General features: G+C 39.6%; 1 protein-coding gene across 1 annotated transcript in view; it reads left to right on the top strand.

The window, feature by feature from the left end:
• Positions 1-13,240, top strand: part of LOC128684336 (glucose dehydrogenase [FAD, quinone]-like) — a 206,842-nt gene that overhangs the window by 58,928 nt on the left and 134,674 nt on the right. Inside the window, exon 9 of the mRNA XM_070098289.1 lies at positions 3,117-3,277. Coding sequence (XP_069954390.1) covers positions 3,117-3,277 — 161 coding nt within the window. The remainder of the gene's footprint in view (positions 1-3,116; positions 3,278-13,240) is intronic.

Raw genomic sequence — 13,240 nt, 5'->3', positions numbered from 1 at the left:
TGCTTCGCCTGAGTAGATGTGACTGATGTATAATGATTATGGATCTGCCATCATAACACTTCCTTTTCAATATATTCGGTCACCTATTGAAATAATTTTTCTTTTATATAATATTGGGTATTATATCTGAAAGATAATTAATTCATTTCTGTATTCATAAATCTTCCTTTATATAGATACATAGAAAGTAAGTGCCGGCAATTAATTTCATCAGCCAGTCACCATCGTCGTTGCAAACTGGGTTAATTCATTCATGAAAATAGTCTTTACTCCTCTGTTTACTACGTCTCAGTTGCCAGATGTCACTTCTGCCCAGCAGAGAGAGTATAGGAACTCTTTTTCCTTGACTCGGAAATTTCCAATCTTCGCATATCGTTCTCTCACCTTCGCTACTCTTCAGATTTCATAAACTCTGCCTTCTCACGTTCTAAATGGACTTTCTTCTCTCACAAACTCTCTACTCCTGTAAAATATCCTATTCTCTGCCTTCCTTATACTTCCAGTCTCTCAAATCTCAACTCTTTCCGTTATTTAGACATCAAACTTACTTTTCGCAAGACTAAAATCCTTCGTAGTAATCAAGTTCGTACCTCACATCCTGCCACTGATGCTTATGGAGTCTACTCCATTTCCTGCTCTTCTTGTCCTCTCCAAAACTTTTCAGAACTGACTACTCTCTTTCTGACAGATTTCAAGAACACAGAAGATGTTAGACCTGTCCGACCCAATAATGCTCTTTTCTGTCATGTTAGAGATCACTTTCAACCTATTGACAGGCCCTCTGCCTTCTGCCTGCCTTGTTGGGCATCCCTTATATACAGTTTTCCTAAAATGAATATTAATCCTGGCTTTGTCTCTGTAGAAGCTCTCATTTCCTATTACATTGTCAAATGCTCCAAGCTTCAGAACACTTAACCTGATCTTTATCTTTTCCTATCCTTACTTTTACTCCTTTCTTATATTTTGTCCAATGAGTTTTTACCTCCTGTGTCTTTTGTCCCACCCTCGTGGGTCATTAGCTGTCCTGTCCTTAGACTTCCTCTACTACTACTACGACTACTTCTACTACTAGTACTACTACTACTACCACTACTACTACTACTACTACTACTACTACTACTACTACTACTACTACTACTACTACTACTAATACTAATACTACTACTACTACTACTTCTGTTACTACTTCTACTACTAATGATAGTACTACTACTTTTTGCCTCTACACTTCACTCTCTAACTCTTCTGTCACTACCCCTACCTGCTACAACTATAATTACTACTATTACTACTGTTTCCTTTACCACTAATATCACTACTTCCTTCATTTTATTATTTCTTCTTTTTCTCATCCCCGCCCCGTCTCCTATATATACTGGCTCCCAATCTTCGTGCTTCTGCTTGTCACTAATTAATGGTCCACGTCGGACCGAAATATTATCATAAGGTTCTTTCTCTTATTTGCGGGTTATTTCTGTATTGTTCAAGTCACTGTAATGTGCCTTTTTTTATTTTTTTTATTCTGCTGCTTCTGCTGCTTATGTTGTCGAGTGAGGAATCTTTCTGTGTAGGCGATACTTTCGGAATAAAGATACCTCACAGTTGCACATGCGTCTTACCTATCAACTTGACAGTATTGTATACCATTATCATATTCACACTGTCAGACGCTGCAACTTAACGGTATCTTGGTACTTAGAACATCCTCGACAACTTAATTTGCCTGACCACTTGTTATGAAGGACAGAGGTTGAATTTAAATGGGACTTACCAAGTAGATTTGCTACACTGCCAGTTTCATTTTAATTTCGGAGTTCAGACGATTAAAATTGCTAAAAATGTTAAGTAACTACATTCAGTTTCGGTTACAATTACTCCAAGTCTGCTTATTAGCTAACACATTTATGTTGGATGGTTTATTAATGAAGTTTAAAGCTCTTTTTCTGTACTAGAGTCATTAAGGCTGCATGTAACCTTTCCACGACCAGACAACAATGCCATAATACCCAAATTAAGGAATAAATAAGCTGTAAGTATATATACAATGAAAAAAATAATTATATGTATGTATGATGAAAATTAGACACATGCTCAACATCTGGGTATCTTTAATGTAGACGTTTGCGCCACCCAGTGGCTTTATCAATACAAATTCAAGGATATAATTAGAAGACAGAAGAACTATATACAAAAAATGAGGTAATCAGTCCCTTTCCACCTACTGGCGTCAGGTGGAAAGGGACGGATAGCAGATGAGGGCATTGTCACTGGTAGGCGGGATTTCCCAGAGGAAGTAGGTCATGCCCGAGGGACGGATTAGTAGTAGTGAAGATTCCATGATGTTGCAGTGTATGACAGGTTGTACATAAATGGAATACAGTATAGTCTGTATTTCAATACCAGAGAGATATATTTTTAGTTCGAGTGGAAAGAGCACTGGTCTATTAATTTTAGGACTGGTTTGCCATTTGTTTGAATCCCATTTGTTTCCTAAGTTGTTTGCAATCTTGTTGTTACATTACAATTTTTTTCGAGTCAGAGTCAATATATTTTCACGACCTTTTGTCCAGTCTGTGTGTGTGGTGTCTCTTAAAGGTAAATATCAGGCATCAGATCAAATAATGTAAGATTTATGACTTTTATACTATAAATCCTATGGATTTTACACATTAAATTATGGTGTTGGATAAATGTCTCATGTGAAAGTCCAACCTTGGTTACAAATAATTATAAAGTGTTTTTACCCATCAAGGAAAGTTCGTGATGTTCGTGAAGAGTTTTTGATCTAAGAAAGTGATGTTACCCACATTTTTGTTCAATGATCAAACTTAATTTACTTTCCCCCATTGCACTCGTTTTGTACAGGAACTAATGGATTAGTTCTTGCATGAATATAAAACATAATCAGGTGTTTTGAAAACAAGTTTTGAAAAATGAAGAAGCTATTTGGAATATTTGAAGTCGATCTTTTTATTTTACTTGGTTTTTAACAAAAATTAATTTGCATTGAAATCAAAAGGAAATTATAAGTATTTTATGTGATGTGAATGTTTAAGAAACTGGTGTGACTGTATGTTAGTTCTGAATTATAATCTAGTGTTACATATCCATACCAGGCCCTTGGACGAAGCCTCTGGGTGAGTACGCCAGTGCTTGGCTGAAGGTAACGAAAGATGGTGACGAATATTATCCAGACATCCAACTCTACCTCTCCCCGGCTGTCTTCAGCATGGACTTTGGAATCTTCATTCCTTATATTTATAACATAGAAAAATCGGTAAGGCTGAATTATTTACTTGATAAGAGGACAGTAGATGCGTTTTAATAAAAGAATAAAAAAATAGTATCAGATAACAGTATGCTCTCATTAGTACTGTTTTTATATTAAAAATCAATGCCTGTTTTATGCTATTTCTCTAATATATTTATTGGTATTCTGTTCTTGCTATATTGCATGGTGTTCTTTATGCTATAGCTTCTTAATCAAACCTATCAAAATGTCACAGAGTAAGGTCGCCTGGACTATGTCATGTCCCATTCATACCAATACTATACCTCTATACCTCTCTAGCCCCAGCAAGTTCCATCGATACTGGGGCCCCATTCACTATCTCTCGCATGTCAGTGCTTATGTATTATATATATAATATCAACTGGGATCCCAGCACAGCTCTGTGATTCAGCATCCAAACCGCTACCGCTAGGGAGGGTAGCAAAAACCAGCTACCTTTCTCTGGAGGCCAGTATCCAGAAATGTGCTACTTTATGAAAAATCCACTTGTGTAGCAAGAGCCCTAATAATCATGGAGTCACACCACCCACACCAAACACTCGGAAAAGAATGTTGAACGATTATAGAATTCTATCCACTCAAGGGAGGTTCCTTGATGCGGGTGAGGGGGATCTTGAGCTAGGGAATTGAATCTGTACTCTGGTTCCCTGAATTGAGCCTGAATGAGATCTATATCCTCTCCACAGGCTCTGAATAATCTCCACGGGTTTAGCGTTCCCCATGGTAATATTAATAATAAGGAATTCTACGTAGTTTGTACAACAGACCATAGACCATCCAGTGTGAAAGACAATTTGTTAACATTGCTGAAAAATGTGCCAGTCCTATGAATTAGAGAAGATTTTTGAACATGGTCTTGACCAAAGCGTATATGAGAAAGTGACCTAACACTGGATTGAGAGGTCAGACAAATAATACCAAACACAGGTGGAAGGCCTAGAGCTATCATTCAACTCCCCCTGTGGATATTTTGTATATATATATATATATATATATATATATATATATATATATATATATATATATATATATATATATATATATATATATATATATATATATATATATATATATATATATATGTGTGTGTGTGTGTGTGTGTGTGTGTATGTATGTATGTCGTGCCGAATATGTAAAACTGGTCAATTAGCAAGAACTCATTTAAAATTAAGTCCTTTCTAAAATTTTCTCTTATACGTTTAAAAATTTTTTTTTTCATTAATGTTAATGTAAAAATTTTTAATTTTGCACCAAAAGAATCTTAGAAAACTTACCTAACCTTATTATAACAAGAACAATTTATTTTAGCCTAACCCAACTAAATATATTTTAGATTTGTTTACAATAATTTAATACTAAACAAACACAGTGAAATATATTTTTTTCGTTAGGTTCAGAATGATTTTGGTGAAATTATTGCATACACAAATTTTCACTTGTCCTATATGGCAAGATGAGCGTTGCTATTTAAGCCAAGATCGCAAGTCCTGCCTATTTGGCACGACACATATATCTTTCTTTCAACACACCGGCTGTATCCCACCAAGGCAGGGTGGCCCAAAAAGAAAAACGAAAGTTTCTCTTAAATTTAGTAATTTATACGGGAGAAGGGGTTACTAGCCCCTTGCTCCCGGCATTTTAGTCGCCTCTTACGACACGCATGGCTTACGGAGGACGAATTCTGTTCCGCTTCCCCATGGATATATATATATATATATATATATATATATATATATATATATATATATATATATATATATATATATATATATATATATATATATATATATATATATATATATATATATATATATATATATATATATATATATATATATATATATATATATATATATATATATATATATATATATATATATATATATATATATATATATATATATATATATATATATATATATATATATATGTCGTGCCGAATAAGTAAAATTAGTCAAATAGAAGAACTCATTTAAAATTAAGTCCTTTCAAAAAATTTCTCATATACGTTTAAAGATACTTATATTTTTTCATTTATGTTAATGTAAAAATTAATAATTTTGCACCAAAAGAACCTTGGAAAACTTACCTAACCGTATTATAACAAGCGCTATTTAATTTACCTAATCCAACTATATACATTTTTGGTAAGTTTATAATAAAGAGACACAGAATGATTTTTGCGAAATTATTGCATACAGAAATTTTCACTTACCTTATTCGGCAAGAAGAGCATTGCTATTTAAGCCAAAATCGCATGTTTTTACCTATTCGGCACGACGTATGTACGTCGGCCAAAGACAAAAAATGTCATCCACTTATCTGAACTAATTATGTTGAACTTACGAAGTCTTTTTACAATCTGGAAAAACAAGGGTTAGTTTGGCCTATAAGCAGAGTGGAGCTGTTATACTTTCCCCTCTCCAAGACTCATGTCCGGCAATAGGATTTCCCTGAATCCTTATTTACATAAGTCATAAAAGTCGTTTATCTCTCCCCCCTCCACTCCTATCTTCATGCTAGTACATGTCTGTTGGATGTCCGAGTCTCTCGCATACAAATACTTTTTTACCCTCTCCCTCTAACTTTCTCTTTCTTACAGATTAACACTCCTTTCTTCTATTACACCCTTGAAGTCTTCCTATTTGGCTCCATCCTCTCTAAACATCCATACCACATCAAAAAAAAAAGCCCTCTTCAGGGATAATAATACTTTTAGTCATCTCTTTCTATTCTCCAAACTACGAATTCTCTGCATAATATTCGGATAACATATTCCCGACATAACATGTCCACTGCCTTCGGCCTCTTCCTCACTGCAATCGTTTAAAACCCATGCTTCATACCCATATAAGAGGGTTTGCACAATTATACTCTGGTGTATTCCCCCCCTTTTGCCACCATGGATAAGGTTCTTTGTATAGGAGGGCCCTGCTTTATGTTGCTTCCTTTACAGCGATTTTCTAAACCAACATGGACATTTCAAATTATACTTAAAAATTCATTAATACGGCTCCTGATTCACAATTACAGCACCCGTGCACCACTCTTGTTTCTTTACATTCTCTGTGAGCTCCGTGTCTCTCGATTATGTGTTTTAAAGTGTTTTAAAGTTATTGCTTATTTTATGTATACTGTGACAACTCTACTTGGATATACCTGCACCTAAATAAACTTACTGTGCTGGCGTGTAGGTACATTAAAATCACTAAAAGTGTCTCATCAGTGTTGAAAACGCAATAATAATAATAATAATAATCGTTCTGGGTGCTTCAGATGTCGTATATAACATTTAATATAGATATTTTCATTAATCCATTTATGAAATTTTTTCAAATTTATATTGGTAAAATCCCAGAGCGGTGCAAAATAACGGTGGTCCCAACCCCCCTTCACACCTAGGTGTGAAATTTCACACCTAGGTGCTAATGATACTTCCAACCCCGAGCCACCCTGCGCCGCCTCGCTCCGCCCTGCCCTGCCCTGCGGCACGCCACCCTGCCCTGTGCTGCCGTGTACCAATCCCAGCCTCACCACCCCCACCCTCTTTTTTTGACCCCACAGTTTTCTCGTAATTTTTTCTTTACTACCGACTCTCGCTCCCCACACCCTTTTACTCCTGGGTCGCCCACAACTCCTCGGATGAAAGTTTTACAGGGCTGCCAGATTGAGCTTTTTCGAGAATGTTACCAAAATTTTTCGAATTTTGAGGAGTTTTCAAATATTTTGGCAGGATTTCCAATTAGTAGGATCAAGTTTTACCCACTTTTCGAGAAAGTTGCCAGATTTCGGGAATGTTGCAAAATTTAATTTGTTTCTCCAGTGTTGCCAACTTTACCCACTTTTCGACAATGCTGCCAAATTTCCATTTACTTCCCGAATTTATTTTTTTTGCTCCTTCCTTTGACTCTACCCTCTAAGGATCAATGGGGTTGCCAGATATATACTATTTTTCGAGAATGCTACCAAATTTTTTCGAATTTTCTAGGGATTTTTCGAATTTTGAGGGTTTTTCGAAAATTTTGGGGGATTTCCAATTCCTCTGATTATGACCTCCATCGAAGAAACAAAAGTTTCCCCTCACTTCCATCCCTGCTCCATCTCCTTGGATCAAGATTTACTCCAAGGTACACATACCAACAAATGATGTTTGAGTTACCCTTTGAAATTTTCGAATTTTTGAAAAGATTTTTTTGAATCACCCTCCATCTCCTTGGATCAAGATTTTCCTCGATTTTTTTCCAATTTTTTTTGAGTTACCCCTTAAAATTTCTCACTCGAGAAGTAAACACCTTCACTTTCCCCTACAGGACAAGTGGAAAGCATACAAATGGTACACACTTTCATCCAATAGTAAGTATAATAATCTAGGATAACATTTTTTTAGAGAAGATAATACAAATGGTGACATTCTACCTCGAATTAATTGCAGTATCTCAAACACTGTGGTAAATACCTACTCGTTGCAAATGGTAAGCATACAAATAGTGCACACTTTCATTCAGTGGTAAGCATAGACACTCAATAACCTAGGATAACTTTTTTTAGAGGAGGTAGTACAAGTGGTATCATTCTACCATGAATTAATTGCAACATCTCAAACATTGTGGTAAACACTTTTCAATCAATGGTAAGCATTCAAAAATGGTAGAAGCAATATTTTCTCGTCTTCAATAATTAATCAAAAAGATTTTTCATTCGAAACAATATTTTCTCGTTTTCAATAATTAATTGAAAAGATTATTAAAGATCCCTCCTATGGGGCAAGTCGTGTGACGTCACTGGCATTCATCAGGTCTGAACAAGCAAACACAGGTGGGTGTGACGTCACAGGCGACCTCATATATATCACTACCCTAAGTATTACGCCATGTTTTGTACAACCTCCAGGTCCCAGGTATTGCTGGTTCACCCTCCAATCTTTTCCAGTTTATCAAAAAGATACAAGTTGCAATTTTTTCTCGATTTCAGTAATAAAGATTTTTACTCATAATGTTCACAACATTTCATTTTTTTTTCACTCATATCCTCCATCAACAAGACACAATTTTTTCATTCATAATTTTTCACTTCTATATTTTCTTTTATAATATTCACACAATACCTTTATTTTCAGTAAAATCCCAATTAGTTTCACTAAAATTCTAATAAATTCCTCTCCATACCCCATCTTCTTGAATCCACATAGAAAGATTATTATTATAATTACAGGGGAGAACTATATTTACAACTCATAACCCTCAATTTATTTTCCCAGTTATCGATAATAATAACAAGCTGCGCTCATCTCAACAACTAAAAGGCACTTGTTATAATTTTTCGCTAATACAAGAAAAAGATACAAGTCACACACACACACACACACACACTCACACACACACACACACACACACACACACACACACACACACACACACACACACACACACACACACACACACATACACACACACACATACACACACACGGGGCCAGGAGCTAGGACTCGACCCCTGCAACCTAAACTAGGTGAGTAAACACACACTCTTCTTGGACTGCAAGAAGGCCATCGACATAGCGACACAGTTCCTCACAGCAGATTAGTGCAGAAGCATAAGGATCAGGCACATATAACAGGACGGGCACTGCAATGGATCAAAGAATACCTGACAGGGAGGCAACAAGTCATAGTACGTGATGAGGTATCACGGTGGGCACCTGTGACGAGCGGGGTCCCACAGGGGTCGGTCCTATGACCAGTGCTATTTCTGGTATATGTGAATGATATGATGGAAGGGTTGGATTCAGAAGTGTCCCTGTTCGCAGATGATGTGAAGTTAATGAGAATTAGATCAGATGAGGATCAGGTAGGACTTCAAAGAGACCTGGACAGGCTGGACACCTAGTCCAGCAACTGGCTTCTCGAATTTAACCCTGCCAAATGCAAAGTCATGAAGATCGGGGAAGGGCAAAGAAGACCACAGACGGTGTATAGGCTAGGTGGCAAAATACTGTAAACCTTGCTCAAGGAGAAAGATCTTGGGGTGAGTTTAACACCGAGCACGTCTCCGGAAGCACACATCAACCAGATAACTGCTGCAGCACATGGGCGCCTGGCAAACCTGAGAATAGCATTCCGATACTTTAGTAAGGAATCGTTCAAGACACTGCACACCGTGTACGTCAGGCCCATACTGGAGTATGCAGCACCTGTTTGGAACCCACACTTGATCAAGCAAAGAGAAAGTGCAAAGGTTTGCAACAAGGTTAGTTACAGAGCTAAGGGAAATGTCCTATAAAGAAAGGTTAAGTGACGACATACAAAATACTGCGTGAAATAGACAAGGTGGACAGACACAGGATGTTTCAGAGAGGTGACACAGAAACAAGGGAGTCACAATTGGAAGTTGAAGACCCAGATGAGTCAAAGGGATGTTAGTCATAGAGTATCAGGAAGTGGAATAGCCTAGCAAGTGAGGTAGTGGAGGCAGGAAACATACATAGCTTTAAAATGAGGTATGATAAAGCTCATGGAGCAGGGATAGAGAGGACCTAGTAACACTCAGTGAAGAGGCAGGGCCAGGAGCTATGAATCGACCCCTGCAACCATATATTGGTGAGTACATATAGGTGAGTACACACACACACACACACACACACACCTCCCCCAAACCATCTAACCCCTCCCCCAAACCATCTAAACCCCTCCCCCAACCACCTCTCCCCCTCCAATAACCATCCTTCCCCTCCCCATAACCATCCATCCCCACTCCCCCTAACCATCTATTCCCCTCCTCCTAACCATCTCTCCCCCTTCCTTCTGTGGTGGAATGGGGCAACCTAGAACTGGGATGAGAACAAAGGGCCCAAAGGACGAATCTGGGAGGGAGGACTGGGAGGCAGAGCTCAAAAAAAAGGAAGACTGGGGAAGGAGGCTAGATGAGCTTGCAAGGAAGATGGAGGAGAGGTTAGCAGCAGAATGCAGAAGGTGGGAGCAACATGCCACAGTAGCAAAAGCCAGGATACAGAGATTAGAAGAGGAGCTGTGAAATCTGAAGCAGCCTAGAGACAAAGATAATACAGAAGTAGCATCAGCAATGTTTACATCAGACACAGACAAAGGGTCTGAAGGGAGCTTGGAAGCTAAACTGTATGCAGAGGTCCTGTCAAACCCACATGGGGCCAAAACAAAGACAAGGATCACACTAGGACAGAATGAGAGGTTGGAAGACATTGAAGGAACTAGGACATGTGCAGGGACCTTACCAGACACTTGTGGGGGCCAGGGACAGGTGAGCAGGAAGGACAAACCAATGAGCATAGGGGCCACAGCTAGGGAAGGGACTGAAGGAAGGAACACTCCATGGGAAGGAACTAAAACACCTCGGAGGGTGCAATGGGAGTCACAGTGGGAGGTGGAAAGGGAGAGATCAGTTTTTGTCTAAGGGCTAGAAGAAGTTGAAGGGGAAACTTATGATGAAAGAAAACAGGAGGAGAAAAAAGTGATTGAATGTATCATGAAGGTGATAGGCAAGAGAGACATGACCCAGGTGGCAAATTTTCGGAGAATCGGGTGGTTCACAAAGAAAAGGAATCGCCCTCTCAAAGTAATTTTCAAGGCAGAATCAACTCGAACCATGATCCTGCAGGAGAAAGCAGGCTGAGAGGCAAACAGGAGCTCATGAGTGTGTACCACGATCGAGACAGAACACTGGAGGACAAGATGATACTGAAAGAGAGAGTGCAAAAACGAAAGTAGGAATGGGAGGAAATGAAAAAGGAGAGCAGAATAACCCAGGAACAGGTGAAAGGACAAGCACACCCCCCAGAAACACCTGCAGAAGGACTCCAGCCACGACACCCCCAAGGCAACTGAACAATCCAAACCAAACATCACACACCGATCCCTCTGTTCCCACCCCCCCGCACCACAAACCCTACCCCTACAGCAACCCCCTATGGGAGCTCTTCCTCCACCTCCACTGCAACCCCCCACAGGCCCCCACGAGGGCTCCTGCTCTCCCAACCCCAGTATTCCCCCAGAACCACAGTTATAGTATTGGAACAGAAGTTGAAGGTTTGGTACACAAATGCGGATGGATTAACGAATAAATATGAGGAATGGCAAGAAGCAATCAATGAGAAGTCCCTAGACATCATAGCAGTTACAGAAACAAAACTCATGGAGACAATAACAGATGCAATCTTCCCACCAATATACCAGATCATGAGGAAAGATAGAAGGGGCAGAGGGGGAGGAGGGGTTGCTCTGCTCGTAAAAAACCGATGGAAATTCGTGAAAATGGGAGGCATAGACGAGACAGGAGAAAGGGACTACATAGTAGGTACACTTCAGTCTGGGGAGCACAAGGTGGTCATTGCAGTGATGTATAATCCACCACAGAACTGCAGGAGGCCAAGAGAGGAATATGAAGAGAGCAACAGAGCAATGGTGGACACAATTGCTGAGGTGGTAAGAAGAGCTCACTCCAGCAGAGCAAAGTTGCTGGTTATGGGGGATTTCAACCACAGGGAGATTGACTGGCAAAACCTGGAGCCACATGGGGGTCCCGAAACATGGAGACCCAAGATGTTGGATGTGGTGCTGGAAAACCTCATGCACCAACATGTTAAGGACACTACCAGAATAAGAAAGGAGGATGAACCAGCAAGATTGGACCTTGTGTTCACCCTGGGCAGTTCACACATTGAGGACATCACATATGATAGTCCCATAGGAGCTAGTGACCACGTAGTTCTGTGCTTTGAATACATAGTAGAGTTGCAAGTGGAGAGAGTAACAGGAGTTGAATGGGAAAAGCCAGACTATGAAAGAGTGGACTACATAGGGTTGAAGAACTTCCTGCAGGAGGCTCCGTGGGACAGAGAACTGGCAGGAAAGCCAGTAAATGAAATGATGGAATATGTAACAACAAAATGCAAGGAGGCAGTGGAAAGGTTTATTCCCAAGGGCAACAGAAACAATGGTAAGACCAGAACGAGCCCCTGGTTTGCCCGACGGTGTAGGGAGGCAAAAACAAAGTGCAATAGAGAATGGAGAAAGTACAGAAGGCAGAAAACACATGAAAATAGGGAGATTAGTCGCAGAGCCAGGAACGAGTATGCACAGGTAAGGAGGGAGGCCCAGCGGCAGTTTGAAAATAACATAACATCGAAAATCAAGACTGACCCGAAACTGTTGTATAGCCACATCAGGAGGAAGACAACAGTCAAAGACCAGGTGACCAGACTGAGGACAGAAGGTGGAGAACTCACAAGAAATGATCAGGAGGTATGTGAGGAGCTAAACAGGAGATTTAAGGAAGTTTTTACAGTAGAGACAGGAAGGGCTCTGGGAAGACAGCACAGAAGGGAACATCAAGAGGGAATATACCAACAAGTGTTGGATGACATACGAACAACCGAGGAGGAGGTGCAGAAGCTGCTAAGTGACCTTGATACCTCAAAGGCGATGGGACCGGACAACATCTCCCCGTGGGTCCTTAGAAAAGGAACAGAGATGCTGTGCGTGCCCCTAACCACAATCTTCAACACATCCCTTAAAACTGGGCAACTACCTGAGAAATGGAAGACAGCGAATGTAGTCCCCATATTTAAGAAAGGAAACAGAAATGAGGCACTAAACTACAGACCTGTGTCACTGTCACTGACGTGTATTGTGTGCAAAGTCATGGAGAAGATTATCAGGAGGAGAGTGGTGGAACACCTGGAACAGAACAAGATTATAAATGAAAACCAGCATGGGTTCATGGAAGGCAAATCCTGTGTCACAAAACTTCTGGAGTTTTATGACAAGGTAACAGAAGTAAGACACGAGAGAGAGGGTTCGGTGGATTGCATTTTCATAGACTGCAGGAAGGCCTTTGACATAGATCCCCACAAGAGATTAGTGCAGAAGCTGGAGGATCAGGTGCATATAACAGGGAGGGCAATGTAATGGATCAGAGA

Source organism: Cherax quadricarinatus, chromosome 4, assembly GCF_038502225.1.
Source record: "Cherax quadricarinatus isolate ZL_2023a chromosome 4, ASM3850222v1, whole genome shotgun sequence".
NCBI classification, from domain to species: domain Eukaryota; kingdom Metazoa; phylum Arthropoda; class Malacostraca; order Decapoda; family Parastacidae; genus Cherax; species Cherax quadricarinatus.
The sequence above is the reverse complement of the archived record's forward strand: the minus strand, read 5'-3'. Positions and strand labels throughout refer to the sequence as shown.